Below are 24,395 nucleotides of genomic sequence, written 5' to 3'. Positions count from 1 at the left end.
AGTTTCCTCAAGTGAAACCATCTTTTATGGCACCGGGTCATCCTACAGCTGCATCACAGATACGTTTGTCTGCAGGGAAAATGTCATGCCCCAAGACGTGCATCCCCGAGCCTCGAACACGGACATATGTTGCAGGAAGTGATAATCTAGAGCAGCCAGCCGTCCAGCGTTCTTAAATCAGAAAACTATTATTGATGTACAATTCTAAAGTAATTCAAGCGTAGATTTGTTAATGTTTGAGACGAAAATTGATTTCATATGTTTTGGATAAATAGAGAATCTCACCCGAGTGTCAAATATCAAATATATCAACAAGAGTTGAAAAAGGTGGGAAAAAACTCTGAGGCTTGATATCATGAGACACGAGGGTGAGATTTTATTTATCATCCAACATCATTCGTCTAACGTTTTCAGTTTGTAGACAGTAATAAGCAGTGTCTTCAGTGTAAAAAGTACTGCTCACAACTTCAGTAGCAGAGCCATTAGTGATATCATTTGATTGTGGCGTCATGGTAAGCAATGACGTCACAATGGTCTGCAAAGCATTGCGATGCAATTTCATTGCAGCGATATCTACGATTTGGATGTCGCTTGATCTCACCAAACGATATCTCCTGTGGGAGCCAGTTTTGGATGATAAGAGTATTTCTGCACGCCTTGCATGATCAAAGTGGATGTTCTAATGGGTACAAAAACTACCGCCTGCTGCCAAGGGACCTGAGAGCTGAACATATTCTGAATATTTGTTTTATCTGCAGCTTTTTAGATTCCGTGCAGATGTACAAAACATGCCCTGAAGATGTCCTACAGACGTACAAAACATGCCCTGAAGATGTCCTACAGATGTGCAGCACATGCCCTGAAGATGTCCTACAGACGTACAAAACATGCCCTGAGGATGTCCCACAGATGTGCAGCACATGCCCTGAAGATGTCCTACAGATGTACAAAACATGCCCTGAAGATGTCCTACAGACGTACAAAACATGTCCTGAATATGACCTATAGATGTACAAAACATGTCCAGAAGATGTCCTACAGACGTACAAAACGTGCCCAGAAGATGTCCTACAGATGTACAAAACATGCCCTGAATATGACCTATAGATGTACAAAACATGCCCTGAAGTTGTCCTAAAGACGTACAAAACGTGCCCTGAAGATGTCCTACAGATGTACAAAACATGCCCTGAATATGACCTATAGATGTACAAAACATGCCCGGAATATGACCTATAGATGTACAAAACATGCCCTGAAGATGTCCTACAGATGTACAAAACATGCCCTGAATATGACCTATAGATGTACAAAACATGTCCCGAAGATGTCCTACAGATGTACAAAACAAGCCCTGAATATGACCTATAGATGTACAAAACATGCCCTGAAGATGTCCTACAGACGTACAAAACATGCACAGGGCATAGCACTGCTACAGTGATGGATCTAAAGTTTATTGTCGTGGCTATGTTTCACGACCTCGCTAAGAGCACCCACGATTGCTTGGTACTCAAGACATCAGGAAATATCTAAGACAATGTTCCTAACCATATTATTTTCATTCCGAAATGAAACTAATGACACGAAGAACAGTCATCCGTCTTAGAGCCTCATTTTCCCCATGTCAAAGAATAGTCCTTTTACGGCAACAAGAGCCGATTAAGCTAACATAACTCATCTGCTTCTGCGTGCATTTCAGGGTCACGTGATCACCGGTTATTGGAACTCAGTACATGAAACGTCTTGTTAACTGCAGGGATATGATAGCCCCTCTTTACGAAGGTAGAAACGTGTGAAGTTTCATAACTAGCAATTTTTATAGATGTTTGCAGCCTTTCATCTGGTGTTTAAACCAACAATAAAACTATTTATGTATCCTGAAGATGAAATGCAGTTATGTTTCAAGGCAGTACAATTTAAATACATTATGATCGTTAAGCATCTGTGTAGCAAAGTCACTATGTGATATAAACTAATAACAAAACGCTAGAAGGTAAACTCTCATCAACCGTCAGGAAATGCCATGGAATTCAAATCCACGGGCTCAACATCAAAGAGTTGAGACACCATACGCCTCGTTCTGCAAGGATCACGTGATCTGAAAGTAATTACATACGATCAAACTGCGATAATACATCCTGATAAACATTACGCCAACAATAAACTTTCCCCTTGTTCTTCCTTCTTCGATTACACAATTACACACATTACACATATCTAACTTGTGTAGTGTTGGTTGACTCAATTGTTTGATCAGATCTAATGTGAACTGTGGGTTGACGCTGTTTTTTTTGTTTGATCAGATCTAACACATGCAGTGTGGGCTGACGCTGTTGTTTGATCAGATCTAACACATGCAGTGTGGGTTGATGCTGTTGTTTGATCAGATCTAACACATGTAGTGTGGGTTGACGCTGTTGTTTGATCAGATTTAACACATGCATTGAGGGTTGACGCTGTTGTTTGATCAGATCTAACACATGCATTGTGGGTCGACGCTGTTGTTTGATCAGATCTAACAAATGCATTTAGGGTTGACGCTGTTGTTTGATCAGATCTACCACATGCAGTATGGGTTGATGCTGTTGTTTGATCAGACCTAACACATGCATTGAGTGTTGACTCTGTTGTCTAACACATGCAGTGTGGGTTGACTCTGTTGTTTGATCAGATCTAACATATGCATTGAAGGTTGACTAATGTTTGATCAGATCTAACCCATGCAGTGTGGGTTGACTATTTTTTTATCAGATCTAACACATGCAGTGTGGGTTGACTCTGTTGTTTGATCAGACCTAACACATGCATTGAGGGTTGACTCTGTTGTCTAACACATGCAGTGGACTCGAAATTGGCACGGCTCCCATGGCCGAAAGTTTTAAACCGAAATACCAATTAATCACCAGCACACAAAGTCAGCGATCTAACCCACTCAGCCACCGAGGTTTCCACAAAAATGAAAGTCCAATAACTGGTAGTCTAGATCACGTACTTTGAGTACCCCTCTGACAAGTGTAAATTGTCACGGCTCCCATGGACGTAAGCTATGAACACACAATGCCATTTAGAAAAAGTGTTCAAATGTAACAAATGTTATATTTGGGATAACGCTTTCTGAGTTAAGTACAAAGTGGGCGAGAATCTGTACTTTACTCAGAAAGTGTTATGTTAATTTCCGGTATATCTTAGAATGATGGAATTATATGTAATGTTCGAGTGCCGCTAGACGAGTGGGGGCACTGTGTAGACATTTCCTGTAGCTAGTTAGACTGTATATATGGGGACGAGAGCCAGCTTACATATATTTCACGCAGCTCAGTACATCGGGACCATGTTTCGTGTGAGGGTCACACATCAGCCCTGATTCCCTGCCAAGGCTCGTATCGGAAGCTTGACCGCTGTCGCCGCTGGATGAATATATACTATTGTGACTGACTTTTGCTATCACCACTGTATTTTTATATTTGATACTGACAACTACCATCATATACACATGCTGTTGCTACTTTTGGCACTTAATGATGACTAAGTCCAGCGAGATTTTGAACTGGGGGATCACGATGTCTGATTTTCCGGCCAAGAATGTCCCAGAGATGCTCAATCGGATTAAGAATCGGAGTACAGGCCGGCCAAGGAAGAGTGGCAATAGCTTCTTGACGCAAATAAGCCCAAAACTGCCCGAGATCTGTGTGGTCTAGCATTGTCGTCCATGTAAACAGATCTTGTCTGAAGAGGATGATTGTCAGAATGAGGGACTACCACTGAACGAAGAACGGCATCTTGGTATTGCTGGCCATTCAGGTTTCCACGAATTGTCACCAGCGGAAGTTTGCAGCCGAAGGAAACACAACCCCATATCATGACAGACCCCCCGCCACATGCTTAGGTCTTCTGGATGTTCCTTGGTGCAAAACGAGTGTTACGTTGCCTCCAAACACGTATTCGACCATCAAAAGTTCGTAGCAGCATTCGACACTCGTCAGACCAATGGATCCTTCTGCAGTTTGCCAAGTTCCATCGACTACGGGCACGACACCATATCAGACGATTCCGCATGTGCCTCTCAGTCAGATGAGGACGTTTTACTGGTCTTCTGGCGTTATAACCAGCCGCTCTGAGGCGACGTCTTACGGTCATTGTCGAGAGTCTCTGATGGGTAATCCACTGCAGCCTTAAATCTGTTGAAGTGGCAAATGGATTTCGTCTGACTTTCCTGAAAAGACGTCCATCCTCTCTGTTAGAGGTCTTTCTTGGCCTACCAGACCTATGCCTGTCATTGACATCATTGGTTTGACCATGTTTGACAATCAAACGAGTGATAACACTGTGAGACGACCAGTTTGTCTTGCAATGGCCCTGCATGACATGCCAGCATTGTTCATGCCTATCACTTGCTATCTTTCAGCGTTTGTTAACGTTCTCCTCACCATGGCTGATTTTCAACCTCTATTGGAAGGGGAATCTCACACAGGAGCAAAATGCAACCACGTGTCTGAAACTTGAATTTCACTATTTATAGGGTATGGGAACTACTGCAACATGTAAAGCACGCTTTCCTTGTGGTATCTGGACAAATTTTTGGTTTATGAAACTATGGAAGCCTATTTCAGTCATACATCATCATATTTCGTATTTCTGATTCCTACACGTGAAATCAAGAGACTATGAATATGGTGGCGCTTAACTTTTGTGCATGTGTATATTATATACATGGACTGCAATTGAATGTTGTACTGCCACTCTATTGTATATTGCCATTGTAATTGCTGTGCAGTAATTTGTATTGATTTGTAAACCTAGTTAATTTTGTAATTCATTTGTTAATTGTATACCACGTGTTTGTTGTTTATTGGTTTCACACTACGTTATTTTACGTACAGAATTCTGGGTTTTGGGAATCGACACGGAACAATATATTAAAATCTAACTTTCTTGCAAAACGAAAATGCCATTAATCTTACTTTTTAGGGGGTCATAAATTCATCTTTTAAATTCTATTTCTGATTAACTGCAGCGGTATGGCAAACTAATTCATAACTTCATTAGAATTAAGACATTATTGACAGATTGCTTGAAGCTTTCATTTTCAGGTTGGGAAAATAATTCCAGATGAAATATGATCATTTTATAATACAAAGAGGTAATTATTGCACCTTTCCTTGCTGCCCACGATAACCGCATTAATACTGTGTCACAATACAGAATAAATGCTTCTATAACACGATGTTTAAACACCACTATTATTTATCTTTTCGATTTCCCGTCATTTTTCTTTGAAAGTATGCTTTTGTACCCTACTCGAATTCCTCACTAATTTACCCGTGATAAAACACGTTACAGCTCCGCAATAGATTAGCCATTGTGTCCGAACAGTGTTCTTCAGAAATACCTTTGTAAAAGTCTTCGATCTTCAGCGGACAGCGATTGTACCTCATCGAGAGCCGCATCTCTCCGCGGTGGCCGACTCTCTGCTCCGATCCCGCTAAAGGAGCGTGTGTTAAATGAAGCGATATTAAACATCTCAATCACATTATAATTCCTAATGTGTTGTTCTCTATTGTACCGTCCTTAACTAAGGGCCTAAAACATTTCATCTTATCCCGTAATTGAGCGTTCAATGAAGAATCCAATTATCTGTGAGCATAGGCTGAGGGTGACGGTTTGTCAACGTCTTGGCATGTTGGGGTGAGGGAGAAAGGAGGGGAGGGGGGGGGGGGGGGGGGGGGGGGGGGTGATAATGATGTGGTATTGGAAAAATGTTGAGCCACGTGGTAGTTTAAAACAGCAGGTTTTTGGCACGGTGTGGAGTGTTCGGATAAGGAAGACTATCTGTGAGTCAGAGACCACGGGTTAAGATACTAATGATGTTAGGCAATGCTGTATTCGGTGGAGTGAGTGGGTATGGTTTAACGCCGGTTTTAGCAATGTACAATATCACGGCGGGGGACAGCGGAAATGGACTGCATAAAGAGCATGCTTATAATGAACACGTATAAAAATACTAACGGTATATAAAAAATATTTCAAAAGTCCCGACTTTTCAAAAATATAGTGTCATAAAGTTCACGCGAGTAACGAATTCTTTCTAACGAATTAACGGTTAAAGCGAAATGATGTTTCGCGCCAAAGAGATGTAATACTATATATATATATTCTTACGTGAGTCCTTGGTGAGTGAGTGAGTGAGTATGGTTTTACGCCGCTTTTAGCGATATTCCAGCAATATTCCAGCAATACCTCGGCGGGGGACACCAGAAATGGGCTTCACACATTGTACCCATGTCGGGAATCGAACTCGGGTCTTCGGCGTGACGAGCAAACGCTTTAACCACTAGGCTACCCGACCGTGAGTCCTGAACTGGTAGACTAAGGTAAATCAATGTCAATCACAGAAATCTGTGCCAAAACTTTGATTGTACGATTCCGACTACATCATAAGCATGTGTTTATAAACCACTATCAAATAGTGATGATTCCAAGTGTTCGCGAAAAGATGATCGTATCCTGCCCCGTCGGTGGCACCCGACACAAACACATGCAAAGGTAAGTCAATTGTTCACCTAAAAAAAACACTGGAACAAGTAAAAATAAGGAATTGCATGTGACCACCATTTTTGTCACTGATGCGTCAAATTTGGAAATGTTCTCCACATGTCTGACATTGACGTTTTGAAAGCTTTACTGTGTGGCCTTGAAAGTTGTAGCCTTGACCAAACAATGTTCTAGAAAAGTTGTATGGCGCTCGGGCAATCTTTTTTTCGATAAACAAGTATGTGTTGGTACATTTGCTTGACCCAGCAATATATCTTTCTCTTTGTACGGATTTTTATGGTCCAAAAGAGGAATTGACATGTCTTCTGGTTTTAGAGTCAAGCAGAAAGTTGATGGATGCATGGTTTTGGCCGATTTCTTCCTCAGTTAACATACTGGCCTTGTACGTGGCATTTTTTGATATGACACTGATACCAAAACCGATATATCTATTGTACACTTACAGTGTAGCTAACTTGTAGTGGAATATCAGCTTCATCTGAGGATGATACAGACGAGACCCGTGAAGATCCGGGGTAGAATAGGGATACGATGACATGCATCAACCAAGTCAGCTATCCTGACCACCCGATCCCGTTAGTCGCCACTTATGACAAGCATAGTCGTCTTTTACGGCAAGCAAGGGTTGCTGAAGTCCTATTCTACCCCGGATCTTCACGGGTCCTGCCAATTGTTTGACATAGTGACCTCTATTTAAAAAACAGAGGAAACGACTCAGTCATAAATGATAATATATTGAACCTAACATGTTTAAAGTTAATTTACTTTTTAATAGCTCAAGAAACACTGCGCAGTGTACACTAATCATGATAAAATTTAAACCTGGAAAGAATATCTAATAACTCTTTGTATATTTTTTCAGTTGTGTTCTGTTGTGTACGGTAATGAACTTGATGAGCGGTACTTTTGTGTTCTCGTTTTTTTTTGTCTGGTACCGGGACGGCTAAATACTGTGTCTGTGAACCGTGTTTGAGCCTCACTGGTACCGGGACGGCTAAATACTGTGTCAGTGAACCGTGTCTGAGCCTTACTGGTACCGGGACGGACACATACTGTGTCAGTGAACCGTGTGTTAGCCTTTACTGGTACCGGGACGGCCAGATACTGTGTCAGTGAACCGTGTGTGAGCCTTGCTGGTACCGGGACTGCCACATACTGTGTCAGTGAACCGTGTATAAGCCCTTACTGGTACCGGGACGGCCAAATACTGTGTCTGTGAACCGTGTCTGAGACTTTACTGTTACCGGGACGGCCACATACTGTGCCAGTGAACCGTGTAAAAGCCCTTACTGGTACCGGGACGGCTAAATACTGTGTCAGTGAACCGTTTGTGAGCCTTGCTGGTACCGGGACTGCCACATACTGTGTCAGTGAACCGTGTATGGGCCTTACTGGTACCGGGACGGCCACATACTGTGTCAGTGAATCGTGTATGGGCCTTGCTGGTACCGGGACTGCCACATACTGTGTCAGTGAACCGTGTATAAGCCCTTACTGGTACCGGGACGGCCAAATACTGTGTCTGTGAACCGTGTCTGAGCCTTTACTGTTACCGGGACGGCTAAATACTGTGCCAGTGAACCGTGTGTGAGCCTTACTGACACCGGGACGGCCAAATACTGTGTCAGTGAACCGTGTATAAGCCTTACTGGTACCGTGACGGCCAAATACTGTGTCTGTGGACCGTGTGTGAGCCTCACTGGTACCGGGACGGCTAAATACTGTGTCAGTGAACTGTGTCTGAGCCTTTACTGGTACCGGGACGGCCAAATACTGTGTCAGTGGACCGTGTGTGAGCCTTTACTGGTACCGGGACGGCCAAATACTGTGTCAGTGAACCGTGTCTGAGACTTACTGGTACCGGGACGGCCAAATACTGTGTCAGTGAACCGTGTATGAGTCTTACTGGTACCGGGACGGCCACATACTGTGTCAGTGAACCGTGTAAAAGCCCTTATTGGTACCGGGACGGCTAAATACTGTGTCAGTGAACCGTGTCTGAGCCCTTACTGGTACCGGGACGGCCACATACTGTCTGTGTCAGTGAACCGTGTGTCTTACTGGTACCGGGACGGCCACATACTGTGTCAGTGAACCGTGTATGGGCCTTTACTGGTACCGGGACGGCCACACACTGTTTTAGTGAACCGTGTATGGGCCTTACTGGTACCGAGACGGCAACACACTGTTTTAGTGAACCGTGTATGAGCCCTTACTGGTACTCGAAAGCCACTATGATTTTTCCTCCAAAATATCAAATTTGGCGCTCCCGGGACGACGCCATTTACTGATACTGGTTAAAATATGATGATGGTAAGAAGGCATTTTGAAAAGCGTGAGTTTAATTCGCCGCTATCTTTAGGACTATATCTGTGATAACACTGCAGGGGACGCCAGGATGTGTCACACATTTCAACTGGGGAATTGAACCTTGGCTTGAGGATGTTAAATTCCCCCCTCTTCTTACACACACTTGCTTATGTGTCTAGTCGTCTAAGGCGCCGTGACTCGCTGTGCAGAGTTGCGTCCCTTGGGCACGCCAGAAACCTATGATTGTGGGTTCGAATCCCGATTCGCCCCGATTATGTTTCTAGGTTTGTCAGCACCATACCCGTGCTCGTGGGTTTCAGCGAAGTGGTAAACGTCTGAGACCTGCATCACTTCGGGCTTTCCTCCCACATTAAGCTGACACACCGTGATATAACTGGAATACTGTTAAAAGCGGCGTTAAACCCAACTCACTCACTCACTACTTATGTGCGTACGTTTCCATATATATGCGTGTGTGAGCACAGACAGAAGACAGTCCTCGGCGTGACGAGTGAACGGTTAACAACTAGCATACCACCATTAGCATGAGTTTGTGTCTGAGGTCGAACGCAATGTACTCAAGAATAATTATTAAGTAGACATACATGTGTGGCTAGAAAATAGAAATATATAGTCTATAATGAGTTAATTTTGTACAGTACTTCAGTCACATCACGTCGTGTCAGTGAAAGAAGTCTTAAAAAATACCACTTTTTTTTTAAAAAAAACACGAGCACGGTTTGGAGATGAAAAACCCGAGATTCGAACCCGCGGTTCTGGCATGGCTAGGCGACACAGCTCTGCGCATTGAGTTTCTGTTCCTAGATGCCCCGTAAGTCTCCTGGGTAGCGACAAAATATGTGATAAAAAGTATTTCGTATGGAATTGGGGGGGGGGGGGGGGGGGTAAAAAGGGGTGAGTGGGTGCGTATGATTTTATGCCGCTTTGGAATGTGGAAAATAGAACCTCGCTCTTCGGCGTGATGAGCAATAGCACCAGAACATGGCTCCTTAATCGCCGTGGATAGGAGGGGTGAGAAGTTAGGGGGTGAAGGTTTAGTAGACTGGACGGGGGTGGGGGGAACAACAATAATAATAATGATAATATTAATAATAATAATCCGCTACTAAAGTGCATTTATAATGCGCCAGATTCCATTCACCAAGTGGATGCTCATAGCGCTACACTATTATTACCCCGGTCAATGGATCAGTGAGTACTTGATTTTCATTCTCAGCTCCCTGGGGAGTATACAACCCAAGCTGCCTGCGAGGTGCTAGAAGGCTAACAGCCACATTACCAACACATCCTACCGGGTACCCACTCACTGCTGGTGAACAGAGCCACATTTCGAACAAAGTCACTTTCCTAAGGAGACACCACATGTGGTACATGTGCTTCAGTGTGGGGCAGGACCGAAGTCCTAGAATCTCTCAGGAGCCAAGCTGCAGAAACGTGGTCACCCATCCAACTACTCTCCGAGACCGACGTTGCTTAACTTCACCCGATTGGTGATCTGTGCGCTGTGCACAGATAGACACGTAAAGAGACATCAGATAACAAGAGCGGACGATTGTTTACAGTGCCTATCGACCCAGTCACCTTTTGCGCTAAATGCAGCCCTTTAATGCACGCATCAGAAAAGTGAAAGTTTTTTCGCTCATTTTCATCCATTTACAGTGTTTATTTCTCCCGACTCCCATAAACGATTTCGTTGTTAACCCGCATCCGACGCTCTCTGGCGGCCTCGCAATAACACACCTCACACATCACAGCCAAATTTCCACTTAACAACAAGTGCCGATCCCATTAAATAGAAATAACGATGTATAATGAATGAGACACTTTAGAATGAAAACATGTTCACCTTATCGTGCAAACTTCACATCACAAAGTTTTGCTCTGAGTTCAACAAAATACGTTTTCTACCCCATAAATCATAATTTATATTTACACAAACGGACCCAAGAAAAACCCAACTGCCAACTTTGCTTGCAATCTGTTTCCTCGAAGGTGTTGCTACTTACATTGAATGTTCGGGTTGCAGTTACAACGTCGGATATGTCGACACCGATGGATCAGCAGGCAAACTATCGCAACAATACTTGCATCAACCTGCAGTGAAGATTCACAGCCTTGCTCCACGTGATGGCAAAGCCGACACTTCACGTCTAATAATTAAAAAGAATTTATGTTATTACAGATGTCAATACACAATTATGTAACGCGACATTCGTGTATTGGTATCAAGCCTTGAACAATTGCGATACATCGATAGTTCGATAAATCGTTACATCCACAGTCATTCGTGACCAACTCGTGTTAATCCGGGACAAGCCGAATAGCGACTCGTGCCCATCTCATGGCCATTTTTGCGACCGTGTTCCGTCTTAGCGCAAACGGGCATACCTAAAATAATTGTCAACTCGTTGCGTAATGGTGCATTTATATATATATATATATATCAGATGCAGTTCAAATTGAACACATTTAACTGTGTCTTGGTAATATTTTTAGATTCAAGACATATGTTGAATCCAAAATTATTTGTGAGGGATTTTTTGACGAAGAACTTGTGTTTGTCGTAGTTTCGCACATAACATTCATCGATGGGGGGACGAGCCTTCTTGCAGGTTACGGAAAGGGGCGAGTGGTGACGAATGATCCACAATAAAAACCGAAGTTCGTCATTAACCTCCGCTTCGTACACCACTGAGAGTGGGCGAGCACACAGAATAAAAGCGAGGACGCGTTATATTGAAGGGGGAAGATAGTAAAAGATAGTTCTCTGTAGATGTGAATGTTTGCAATACTGAATATATTGTTTGATAAATGAACTCACTTATGTTTTTGAGTAATAGCCTGTTTTTAAACATGTTGCTATGTAATCAATTGCCTTAACACGTTATAACGAAGATTTAACCATTTAAGTTTTACTTTGGTATCTCGTATAATAGCCTCTTTTGATCCTCAATGTCGGGTTCAAATGTGTTTGATGACAGAGTGGAGCCTCGGTCACTTCCCAGGTGGGACCTTGTACTGACTTGTCTTCTGAGGCAGGTATTTTCACATCCTTTAGAATATTTCTATCATGTCAAATAGTTGTTTCCGATATTAGTATAAACCCGTCTTATGATCCTCAGTTGGTCTTCAGCAACCCATGCTTGTCACAAAAGGCGACTATGCTTGTCGTAAGAGGCGACTAACGGGATCGGGTGGTCAGGCTCGCTGACTTGGTTGATGCATGTCATCGATACCATTTGCGTGGATCGATGCTCATGATATCAATCACTGGATTGTTTGGTCCAGACTCGATTATTTACAGACCGCCGTCATATAGCTGGAATATAGCTGAGTGCGGCGTTAAACAACAAACAAACAAATATGAGTGTCGACTGAGCAAGAAGTTGCAACTTTCGATGTAGGATAAAAAAGACGCAGTTTCTTAAGATTTCCAAACACTCACACCATCTTAATATGTTCAGATGTTAAGAGGAAGACACAGGAACCATATTTCAATTACATTGATAAAAACAAAGCATAATATATTTTGTGAAATAACAACGATCAACACGTGTGAAGATTGTTGAACTGAGACGATCGTTCTTGTATTTTATCTCGCTGTACTCACGATAGTGATGCTGTTTATCTTTTATATTATATGTATTTTTACAATTAGAGATGAGAATTATTGATTTGAACTGTAGAAAACATGAATAGTTGAATTTGTAGGATTGTAACCCCTATAAAAATAATACCAATATAAATAATTTAAAAAATAAAATAAAAAGTAATATACTAAAGGAATTAAAGAATGATGATTGCCTTCTGACTAACCTATGTAGGCATACTCTGCTTGATTCATGTAATTTTACGCCGTAGTCAGCAAGTTTCCAGTCATACACCACGCTAAGCTGTTAACTACACACAATGTTCCAGGTCATTCGATGTGCAGAGTTGCGTCCCTTCGGGAAGCAGGAAACATAAAAGTGTTGGTTCGAATCTTGTTCGCCCCAATTATGTTTCTAGGTTTGTCAGCACCATACCCGTGCTCGTGTGTTCACTAGAGTGGTAAACGTCTGAGACCTGCATCCATTTGGGCTTTTCTCCCACATTAAGCTGACATGCCGTGAAAAAACTAGAATGCCGTTCAAAGCGGAATTAAACCAAATTCACTCATTCACAAATGAGGGCATCTCACATAATCCATCAGAAAGAGGCAATAAAAGGAAGCATAATCGGCCCTAGCTATAAATAGTACTCATGTGTTCATTTCACTCGTACACAGAAATGTCAAACCTCACTCGATGAGATGTTATGATGCATAATCAATATAGGAAAAGATTCGGCGGCCAAACATCAAACTCTTCTGCAAACTGCTTGACATTTAAAGAAACAATTTACACAAAAAAGTTGATTACCCATAGCGCAAAAACATTAAGATAAAAAAGAATATAAACAAAACACCAGATGAACAGCGAAGAAACTTTTGGAAAAAACAAATAAAGCATCGAGAAATATACTGGTGGAATAAAATACGGGAAATATAACCAAATGTGTGCATTGTTTTATAGCCTTAATATTGCCCCAATAAAATTCTCCGTATAATAATAAACACCATCTGGTTATTTCCGGGCTATGTAATAATACCGTTATGATGACGTCACGCTATTGTTTTCGTAGTTGATTCAGAGCCATTAATTCACGGGGGTGCATTGTAACAAGAATACCTAACTATAGGTCATTATGCAAAATAATAGAAATTATATATCAACCATAGCTTTGTTTGTCAGAGAAATCACTCGAGTTTATTACAATTCGATTCTACTTTATTGTCATGATTTCTCCGTTACGTAACACGTTTCATTTTATAACAGTCCCGTTTTTTCTTTCCTTCAGTATATTATCGTTGGGGCTTCCTTGTTATAAATGCAGCTATTTTCTCCGAGATTGACAATCGGTTGACGACAAAGTCAAATCAAGGCACGCTCTGTCTGAGTGTTTCCCGAGCTATTATTACTTCAGAATGTATTGCTTACAACCAGGTGACGACATATTATTACGCTGTCTAACGCGCCATAACAATAAGCCTGCACAGGTTGCTTCAGTGGCCCTTCAGACACATGCGAGCGGCAGTACTCCGTAATGAGAAATGGGATTGCTCTTTAGAAGACAAACAGGTCACATTTCCTCTCAATAATGTTTGTTTTGAAAGATGGTTAATCAACGATGGAAAGTGCTGATCGATATTGTCTAGAGGCGACTTGAGTCTGTTTTGCGATTATTCCCGAAATTTGGATTTATTCTAGTGTATCCAACTACAAGTATACAAATACTATGTTTGTAAAAAAAAATGACGACTCGACTATGTGTTAAAAGTTATATTATTATTATTATTATTATTATTATTATTATAAAAATGATGATGATGATGATGATGATGATGATGATGATGATGATCCGCCACCAAAGCGCTCCATACGCAAAATATACTCGAAGTCTTAATGTACCATAAGATACAATTTCATTAAATTCAGATCTTAGTTCTCGCTACCGCTAAACAAAGATCTGAGGACATCCCATTTGGGGTCACGCCAGAACGACCTTTCATCCGACCAATGAGAGCGTTGCTAACCAGATCACGAAAGTGACAGTGGGAATGTGATTTCTAATCATGCAACCTCGAAAACTTTAAAACGGGGTATTCCGAACAATAGTTACAGGTTTAACGACCGATTCCATACAATCTAGACCATCTATTAGCCATTCCAGAATTTTCTTTTGTTTAGGTTTCAAATATGTTATCGAGAATTTGTCAAAATATGTCTCGAAGTAGTCGCCAATTTGAAATTTATGTCGTAAAGCACAAGAAAGCTGCCTTCCGATTGGTCATTCTATTGGTCGGTCAAAGTTCGCGCAAGGTCGGTCTGACGTGACCCGTAATGGGATGTCCTCAGATCTTTGTTTAGCGGTAGCGAAAACTGAGGTCTGATTTTAATGATAATGCATAATGTAAGAATTTAATAATATATTTAATTATACTATATGTATGTTTTCATATGTGTTGAATGTTGGCGTGATCAGGTTTAATATAAGTTTTTCAAACATAAAATGCTTAAGAGAATCAATCGTTGATTACATTCAGGACAGAAATGCCACTTCCGGTGCACCTGTACTGACTGCCTGACTGATGCGGAACCCTGGGACTTAGGTCATGGTGACCTGAACTCAAGCATCAGTTTGATTAAAACCATCAGAGTACACGCTTCATGAGACTGCCCCCGAGAGGATTCCGATGCAACATAAGTTCATCCCCCCACCCGCCCTTCCTCCCACCTCCTGTGTTTTGAGCTGGAACGGGAGAAACAGCATTGAGTACTGTGTTTGTCCGTCACGCCTAATACGGGGGCTCCTTAAATGGGTACACTGTGTGATGTCCCCCGATTTGATTGTGATTATATTGCTAAAAGCGGTCTTAAATCATACCCTTTCACTCATTATTTGAAGTTATATTATACTCACTCACTCACTCACTCACACACTCACGCACTCAGTCACTCAGTCACTCACTCATTGATTGCGCGTCACCCTACCTGGTATGTCTGGCCCAGGCTGCGACGTAAAATAACATCCACTCACCTTTCCAGACAGTGGTCTCCGTTGTGTATTCTGTCAACTATATTCACCAGGCACTTCATTCGCCGTGCATGATTCCCTACGAGGTACTAAACCTGACTCTGGGTCAGACAAACAAGTGAGTGATTTAATGCCTGACCACCTGATCCTATTTAGCCACCCATAGCACATTCTCTTTGAGACATCCAGTGGTCAATTATGTTTTTATAAAAAAATTAAATGCTAAAAAACTCCTACCGCCCCAACACTACCACAAGGATGGCGTTGGAAACAAACACCAGGATGTCTTTTGTAGTGTCACAGAGAACTCACGACAGCAAGTATGTAACCGTACCGTTATATTCCAATGAACCGTTACTTATTGGCTATATATGACGCAAACAGATGCTGTAGCTTAGAAAACGCTTATCCCCCCCCCCCCCCAACAGATATATATATAGTTTCCTAGCTTTCTGAATTTAATCTTCTCATTAGAATTGTTAACCGACACTTTGTTTGACCATAATCCTCCACAAATGGCTTCCCAATGAGATATGGCTAGACGAGATCGCTGCAGTGAAATTGCATCACAATCCTCTGCGGCTCGTTGTGACATGACACGACTTGGGAAGATGACAATATTCTCACTCTGGTGAGTTTTTATGTCAAATATATCAACACTCGTCGATTAAAATTTAGAAGCCGGCAAGCCTCCGAAGTGTACACTTTTATCGCCTCGTGTTGATATGTTTGATAATGAAAGACTCGGGCGACACTCTGTCCATCTTCCCGAGGCAAGGGCTTTAACTGACTATAAAAGTCCAGTTTCCACCCTTGCCGAACTAGGCTGGAATTGCCAGGCTCAATCATAGCGCCACCAGAGGCTATTACGAGTTATGTCCTTTCTATGTCCTTCCTATTGACCAATCAGATTCCATCTCTCGTATCACTTGCATTTGTTTCAAACAAAAGGGCGGCGCCCAGTCAAGAGCAGTCACGTGAGCATCTTGATTAAAAACATGAAAGAATTGCAATATATCTGTCGACGCCCAGTTGGCCGTACACATGCTATGCAAATCCTGCAGTCGACAGAAATCGGCACGTTGAAATTCATGTTGTTTACAGGGCGGTCGGGAAGCCTAGTGGTTAAAGCGTTCGCTCGTCAGGCGAAAGACCTGGGTTTGATTCCAGATATGGGTACAATGTGTGAAGCCCATTTCTGGTGTCCCCCGCCGTGATATTGCTGGAACATTGCTAAAAGCGGCGTAAAACCATACTCACTCACTCATGTTGTTAACGAACCGGATGTTTAGTTCGTTACGCGAATTTGATTGGACTATGCATTAGTACAGCCAAAATGTAACTCCATAATTGCAGCCTAGTTTAGCAAGGGTGGAAACTGGACTTTTCCAGTCAGTCAACTCTCTTGCCTCGGGAAGATACATTCTGTCCGTCTCACACGGAGTCTGTAATATCACAACAAATAATCCCCGCTTGTCAACAACAATCAGAAAAAAAACCTGCTTGACAGCAGAAGCGGTTCTGGGTATGGCAAAGTTGATATCAGCCGCAGTCTCGATATATCTGATGACATACACGATGATTCATGGTTTTGTCTGTATATCGTACAACTGCTGGATGTCTGATAACGACTGAGCCATCATCACGTCAAAGTGACACATGAAGAGTATTATCATTACATAAACGATGACAATTGTTTTGAAATAGCGGTTATCATGTTGAAAAGGTACGATTAACATGTCAATAGTGAACCTGGGAGTAGGGAGGGATTAAGTCTGGTATTATAGATAAATAGATTGTGTGGGGAGTAAGATCAAGTGGGAGCTAGAGAGACAATGAATAAATTGATTATTGAGTGAGTGAGTGAGTTGGATTTAACACCGCTTTTAACAGTATTCCAGTTTTACCACGGCGTGTCAACTTAGTGTGGGAGGAAAACCCGGAGAGAGACACAGAGAGAGGGAGAGAGAGAGAGAGAGAGCCTGGAGTGATGCAGATCCCAGACGAGAGAGAGAGAGAGAGAGAGAGAGAGAGAGAGAGAGAGCCTGGAGTGATGCAGGTCTCATACGAGAGAGAGAGAGAGAGAGAGAGAGAGAGAGAGAGAGAGAGAGAGAGAGAGAGAGTTAAACAGCAGTCATTCCTGGAGGGTATTTTTTTTGTTCAAACAATATGTATTTGGATGTTAGAAAGCGCAATAACAGATTTATGTCATTAAAACAACATGGTAGATTAAGACCTATGAGTAAAAATGTTTGTTACAGAGTATTTTGAGCAGAGCTTCAAAACCATGAAATATCTTTTAGAAGATCCAGGTTCACAAGTTATGTTTTCATCATAAATGAGAATAGAAAATACAGGTTGCAGATATTTTCCAATTTGGTGAACACAAATAATATTGACAAGTTGCTGACTAAGCAAGATTCTGTGTGAGATTCAAACCCACGACCAGTGAATCCTCGTAGCGGAAGGTCCTAACTCTGCACAGTCCCTTAGTCCACTGGCCTATCCCTCAATACCATGAATATATATTCATATTTGTATCAGATACAGCATGCACAACCAGTGTTTTTACTGTCGAGACGTCTACAACTGAATAATACTTAATAATGGTCTAAGGCACCGCAGTTCGCATTGAAGAGTTGCGCCCCTTATCCGGGAATGGATTTGTTGGTTGTCAATCTCATTAAAATCAGATCTGAGTTCTCGCTAACGCTAAACAAAGATCTGAGGACATCCCATTACGGATCACGTCAGACCGACCATGCGCGAAGAAGTCGACATTAGCAAATCAGAAGGCAGTTTTATCGCGCTTTACGGCACTAATTTCAAATTGGCGACTACGCTTCGAAACATATTTTGTACAAACTCTCTTTAAAATAATTGAAACCTGAACATAAGAACATTCTGGAATGGCTAATAGATGGACTAGATTGTATGGATTCAGTCGTTAACCCCGTATCTATCGTTCGGAATACCCCGTGTAAAAGTTTTCGAGGTTGCATGATTAGAAATTCCGACTGCCACTTAAGTGATCTGGTAAGCGACGCTCTGATTGGTCGGATGAAAGGCCGTTCTGACGTGACCCCTAATGGGATGTCCTCAGATCTTTGTTTAGCGGTAGCGAGAACTAAGATCTGATTTTAATGAGATTGGTTGGTTGTGGATCGAAAATTATTATTGGTTAATCAGCAACGTCACCATGGGTTTTATCAAAGTAGGAAACGTCAACGGCCGGATATCACTTTGAGATTTCAACACGAAGAGAGATAATTCTTTTCAAAGCGGCGTTAAAACTAAACTCACGCACTCAGTAGAAACTTTCAAATTAAAATTAGTTCAACTTTATACATTAAAAAATATTCACATTTCTTCCAAGCGTCCGACTACTTCCACAGAGTGTCTATGGAATTAAGGTAAAATATGACGTTAACAATAACAACTACCCTGGCAGTGTATTTGTCTCTGTAGGTGATCTCGAAAAGTTCTGATGCTTTAAAAGTGAAGTTTGCCTACAAGCCAGAATATTGCTCTCCGCAGGTAGTGAATCGGTAAGTATCGTTTAGCACCTCGGCAAGCAATGATCCGGCTTAAGGCGGAAGTTGAAATGCTTACGGGTATGAGGGAACCGAAATTAACGAGTTTTGTGATTTCCTTGTTGCCTTAAATGTGGGAGGATTGAAAATGTCTTAAATCTTCCCGCCACTCACTCACAAAGATTCACACGATTCACGCCGTATCCGCTTTATAATTCGCATTTCAGCGCCGGCTATAATCATTAAAAAGGCCTTTGCCCTAACCTGTCACTTATCTTTGACAGAAATCACAAATTAACACCGTCAAAGAGAATCGGTAGAAATGGACTCGGAATACAACTCTGTTTCAGAGATTTCCGCTGTCTTCTCCAAGAAGAGTTTTTGATCAACCCGAACCTTATCTGGCCCATGTTGACAGGACTCAATTTCGATGTCAACTCTTCCGGGTTTTATCAAAACCTTCACCGGTGCATCAGAAACCGGAATCGGCATATCAACAGCCTATTCCATGACACACATCTTGCGAGTAAAACCAGGCAATAACCGAGCAAGAATTACAATCAAGTCTTGGAGAAGTGCTAAAAACTAACAGTGATGGCTGAACGTAGCAGAATCGGCAGCTAAAAACTGAGGTATCTTGGTATTAAGGAAATTGGCTTGCTGTCGGGTGTCTCACGAAGAGACGTTAATCTCGTCTTGCAGGCTTCTTCCAAAGTTACATTAAGATAAGGCAGTCGGGTTTACGGGGCGAGTGGAAGACTTGTGCCCTTTTCAAATTGGCCTTTAGGGCTAAGATGTGATGCTAAGATCGCCGTCAAGGGAGATAACTGGTTTAACGTATCAGTTCACTTTTCTTGACTGGGTCTGTACCATATAACTTGAATCACAGCTCAGCGCTCGTATCGAATGAGGAATCGTCATTTGATAAATATATTGTAGAGTCAATCGGAATAATGCGTGCACAGCCTATACCATGATAGATCACAAGGGCCTACTTAAATGGATCGGGTGGTCAGGCTCTCTGACTGGAACAAACCAGTGATTGACAGTATGCCAGGTCATAGTCCGGTCACTTGACACTCATTTCTCAATTAGGTTCTGGGGACGTGGGTCCTGTTCCACAAAGCGATCTTAGCGTTAATATTGTCTTTGGACTATGCTAAGGTATCATCTTGGCACTAAGACCGTTTTGTGGAACGGGACCCTGGTCCGTCCTGATAATCAAAGAGTTAACAGATTTTTTTTGGTACTGAACTTTCTGCATATAATCCATGGCGGCAGGACCTCGTATTCATTCGGAAACCCATTCGGAAACCCATTCGGAAACCCATTCGGAAACTCATTCCGGAAGAAAGTCAAGTTTTGTCCTTGTTGCATAGGCCTGCAAACTAATTTGACTGCAGACATCTTGCTTGTTGAATTGTGGGTAGGAAATGAGGAACTGTATCCACGGATGCTGCAGTTATAAATCCTGTAGCGACGTACCCCGTGGGGTCGGGGTTGGAATAGAAAGCACCCCGGTTGTTGAAATCGACATTGTATCAGGTGAGCATATTCTGTCACTCACTTTAGCTTTTGTTTGTTTGTTTGTTTGAATGTTTGTTGTTTAACGCCGCAATCGTCAATGTTCCAGCCATGTGACGTCGGTCTCTAAATAATCTTTTGTTTAACGCCGCATTTAGCAATATTCTAGCTATATTATGGCGGTTTGCAAATAATGTTGTCTGGACCAGACAATCCAGTGATTGACATTATGAGCATCGATCTAAGCAATTTGGATACGATGGCATGCATCAACCAAGTCGACCGATCCCGTTAGTCGCCTTTTACGACAAACATAATCACCCTTTACGGGGGAAAATAGGTTGTAGAAGACATATTCTAAACCGGATCTCCACGGAGTTGTGTACCGTTATGTCCCGGGCATCATACTTTCAGTCACCAGGGGGCGGTCGGGGAGCCTAGTGGTTAAAGCGTTCGCTCGTCACGCCGAAGACCCGGGTTCGATTCCCGACATGGGTACAATGTGTGAAGCCCATTTCTGGTGTCCCCCGCCGTGATATTGCTGGAATGTTGCTAAAAGCGGCGTAAAACCACACTCACTCACTCACTCACTCACTCACTTTCAGTCACCTGTCTTCATTGTCCAAACTTGATTTTTTACAGGTCTCCGTGATACAGTAGGGATAGCGCAGACTGCAGTCGGCGGCTGCAACGTCAAGGTATCCGGAGTGCGAGTGTACTCCAGTCATGGTGACCTAAATGACCTCTGTCACAGGTCAGTGCAGGTCAAACTATGAGGTAGCCGTTCCAAACACTTACCCCGCTAACTATCTAGAACCGTGTTGCAATCTGCAGTTCAATCGCCGTTTGCGACAAACATTGGGTACGAGGGACCAATTCTACCTCCAAATCCATTCCGCCCCCTTTGAAGTAATTCACTGACAAGCAATCAGATCCATAACTGCAAGGGAAACGTATAAAAATGGTGAAATAACGTGGAAATCGACTCATATGATCGGAAACAATCGCAAACACATAAAAATATTGACTAAAAAACAAATGTGTTACTCAGATTGAAAACACAGGAAAAAACGAAAAAAACTTTGAAAGTTCTCCCATGTGCAACATTGCAAGGGTGAACAAAGCTCCGTGTGTTTCAATGATCGAAATTAAGCAAATAACGCTGACATGACCCCAGTCAACTGTGAAGGGTTTTTAAAACGCCATTGAGTCCCAAAGCGACCTGTGTATTCGAATCGATGTCGCTTAGTTCACTGACAAAAATATCTGATCGAGTAACTCTTCACTTGGGGAGGAAACAAAATGTCGTTTAATGAAATCTTCTTCCGGTTCATACGGGAGTGCTGATAAATTTTTAATTTTCTGATTGACCTGGCTGCAAAATGATTAGATATGCTTATCAAATATTTAAGTTTCACGGAGAGTTGACACATGCGTCATATGACGGAACTACTTTGTCGATAACAAGAACTTTCAAACAGATTGAAAAAGTGAGTTGCAAAATGTGAAATAATCATGTGATTACAGAGTATTGACAATCATATATTATGACTGAAACACAAGCAGCCCTCGCCACCATACAGACTGAAAACTGACGGGCAAGTTTATATTTTCGAATTCTGGTGGTGAAAAATTGTGTTTAACGTCGAGTTCAAGGCTATTGCGGGGTTGGAGTAGCCTAGAGGTTAACTACTACTTCTGTTTCAACTACTACTTCTGTTTCAACTATTACTTCTGTATCAACTACTTCTTCTGTTTCAACTATAACTTGCGTTTCAACTTCTACTTCTGTTGCAATTATTACTTCTGTTTCAACTATTACTTCTGTTTCAACTATTACTTCTGTTTCAACTATTACTTCTGTTTCAACTATATCTTGTGTTTCAATTTCTACTTCTGTTTCAACTACTTCTTCTGTTTCAACTATTACTTCTGTTTCAACTATATCTTGTGTTTCAATTTCTACTTCTGTTCCAACTACTTCTTCTGTTTCAACTATTACTTCTGTTTCAACTATATCTTGTGTTTCAATTTCTACTTCTGTTTCAACTACTACTTCTGTATCAACTATTACTTCTGTTTCAACTTCTACTTCTGTTTCAACTACTTCTTCTGTTTCAACTATTACTTCTGTTTCAACTATATCTTGTGTTTCAATTTCTACTTCTGTTCCAACTACTTCTTCTGTTTCAACTATTACTTCTGTTTCAACTATATCTTGTGTTTCAATTTCTACTTCTGTTTCAACTACTACTTCTGTATCAACTATTACTTCTGTTTCAACTACTACTTCTGTTTCAACTATTACTTCTGTTTCAACTACTACTTCTGTTTCAACTACTACTTCTGTTTCAACTATTACTTCTGTTTCAACTATTACTTCTGTTTCAACTTCTACTTCTGTTTCAACTACTACTTCTGTTTCAACTACTACTTCTGTTTCAACGTCTACTTCTGTTTCAACAATTACTTCTGTTTCAACTGTTACTTCTGTTTCAACTATTACTTCTGTTTCAACTACTACTTCTGTTTCAACTTCTACTTCTGTTTCAACTTCTACTTCTGTTTCAACTATTACTTCTGTTTCAACTATTACTTCTGTTTCAACTACTACTTCTGTTTCAACTTTTACTTCTGTTTCAACTATAACTTCTGTTTCAACTAATTCTTCTGTTTCAACTAATTCTTCTTTTTCAACTAGTTCTTCTTTTTCAACTAGTACTTCTGTTTCAATTTCTACTTCTGTTTCAACTACTACTTCTGTTTCAACTACTACTTCTGTTTCAACTAGTACTTCTGTTTCAACTACTACTTCTGTTTCGACTACAACTTCTGTTTCAACTACTACTTCTGTTTCAACCATTACTTCTGTTTCAACTACTACTTCTGTTTCAACTAGTACTTCTGTTTCAACTACTACTTCTGTTTCAACTACTACTTCTGTTTCAACCATTACTTCTGTTTCAACTTCTACTTCTGTATCAACTACTACTTCTGTTTCAACTACTACTTCTGTTTCAACTGTTACTTCTGTTTCAACTATTACTTCTGTTGCAACTTCTACTTCTGTTTCAACTATTACTTCTGTTTCAACTTCTACTTCTGTATCAACTATTACTTCTGTTTCAACTATTACTTCTGTTTCAACTATTACTTCTGTTTCAACTACTACTTCTGTTTCAACTATTACTTCTGTTTCAACTTCTACTTCTGTTTCAACTATTACTTCTGTTTCAACTACTTCTGTTTCAACCTGTACTTCCGCGCCTGCAAAGCTGGAGTCTTATCAGTAATTCTTCTCTCAAATATAATTTGCCTCCGATCAGAAAAAAATACACAGCAACGTGAGAAATGAGGTTATTAATGTATTAAGGATGCCAAATAAATTTCTGTCACTCCGTGGCGAAAGATTACGAAAAAGATAGTAACACGAAAGTCCTTGTTTATACCGGAAAACATTTAAAACGGACGAATTTAGCATCGTTAGAAACGGGTCTTTCAGAATGTCCGATAATGCATCGAACATCAGAGGCATATTAGATAAATAGTCCCTTAATGGACAAAAATGATTGTGACAATATCTTCCACTTCCAAAAATATTAATATCTTGAGATTTAATGAAAACCTTGGGGCGATACAAAAGTGAAATGATCCTTGAAATATTATAGCGATCGCATCGATGGTCACATGACTTGCTAGAGACGCGCCCTGGGCGGAGTTAGGGTAATCACATCCGGGAACTTTGCAGTTCTGCTGCAGAATCAACAGCAACAATGGATGATATCAATACCATATTGACCTTGATGAATACTAACTTTGACCGACATATACACCAAC

General features: G+C 41.4%; 1 protein-coding gene across 1 annotated transcript; it reads left to right on the top strand.

Moving 5' to 3' along the window:
* The first annotated feature begins 799 nt into the window (after positions 1-799).
* Positions 800-23,223, top strand: LOC139457049 (uncharacterized). Its single transcript, XM_071238492.1, has 3 exons — positions 800-977; positions 21,201-21,312; positions 22,215-23,223. The coding sequence occupies exons 1-3, from the start codon at positions 800-802 to the stop codon at positions 23,221-23,223; spliced, it is 1,299 nt and encodes a 432-aa protein (XP_071094593.1).
* Positions 23,224-24,395: the final 1,172 nt, after the last annotated feature.

Source organism: Haliotis cracherodii, unplaced genomic scaffold, assembly GCF_022045235.1.
Source record: "Haliotis cracherodii isolate W230 unplaced genomic scaffold, xgHalCrac1.p SCAF_12, whole genome shotgun sequence".
In the NCBI taxonomy this organism is placed as follows: domain Eukaryota; kingdom Metazoa; phylum Mollusca; class Gastropoda; order Lepetellida; family Haliotidae; genus Haliotis; species Haliotis cracherodii.
This window is presented reverse-complemented; position numbering and strand designations above follow the sequence as displayed.

Coding starts and splice junctions, on each gene's coding strand:
- LOC139457049 (XM_071238492.1), top strand. CDS start 800: ATGTCCTACAGACGTACAAAACATGCCCTGAAGATGTCCTACAGATGT. Junction 978..21,200: donor CCTGAAGATGTCCTACAGAC/GTACAAAACATG, acceptor GATTTTTTACAG/GTCTCCGTGATACAGTAGGG. Junction 21,313..22,214: donor CTAAATGACCTCTGTCACAG/GTCAGTGCAGGT, acceptor GTCGAGTTCAAG/GCTATTGCGGGGTTGGAGTA.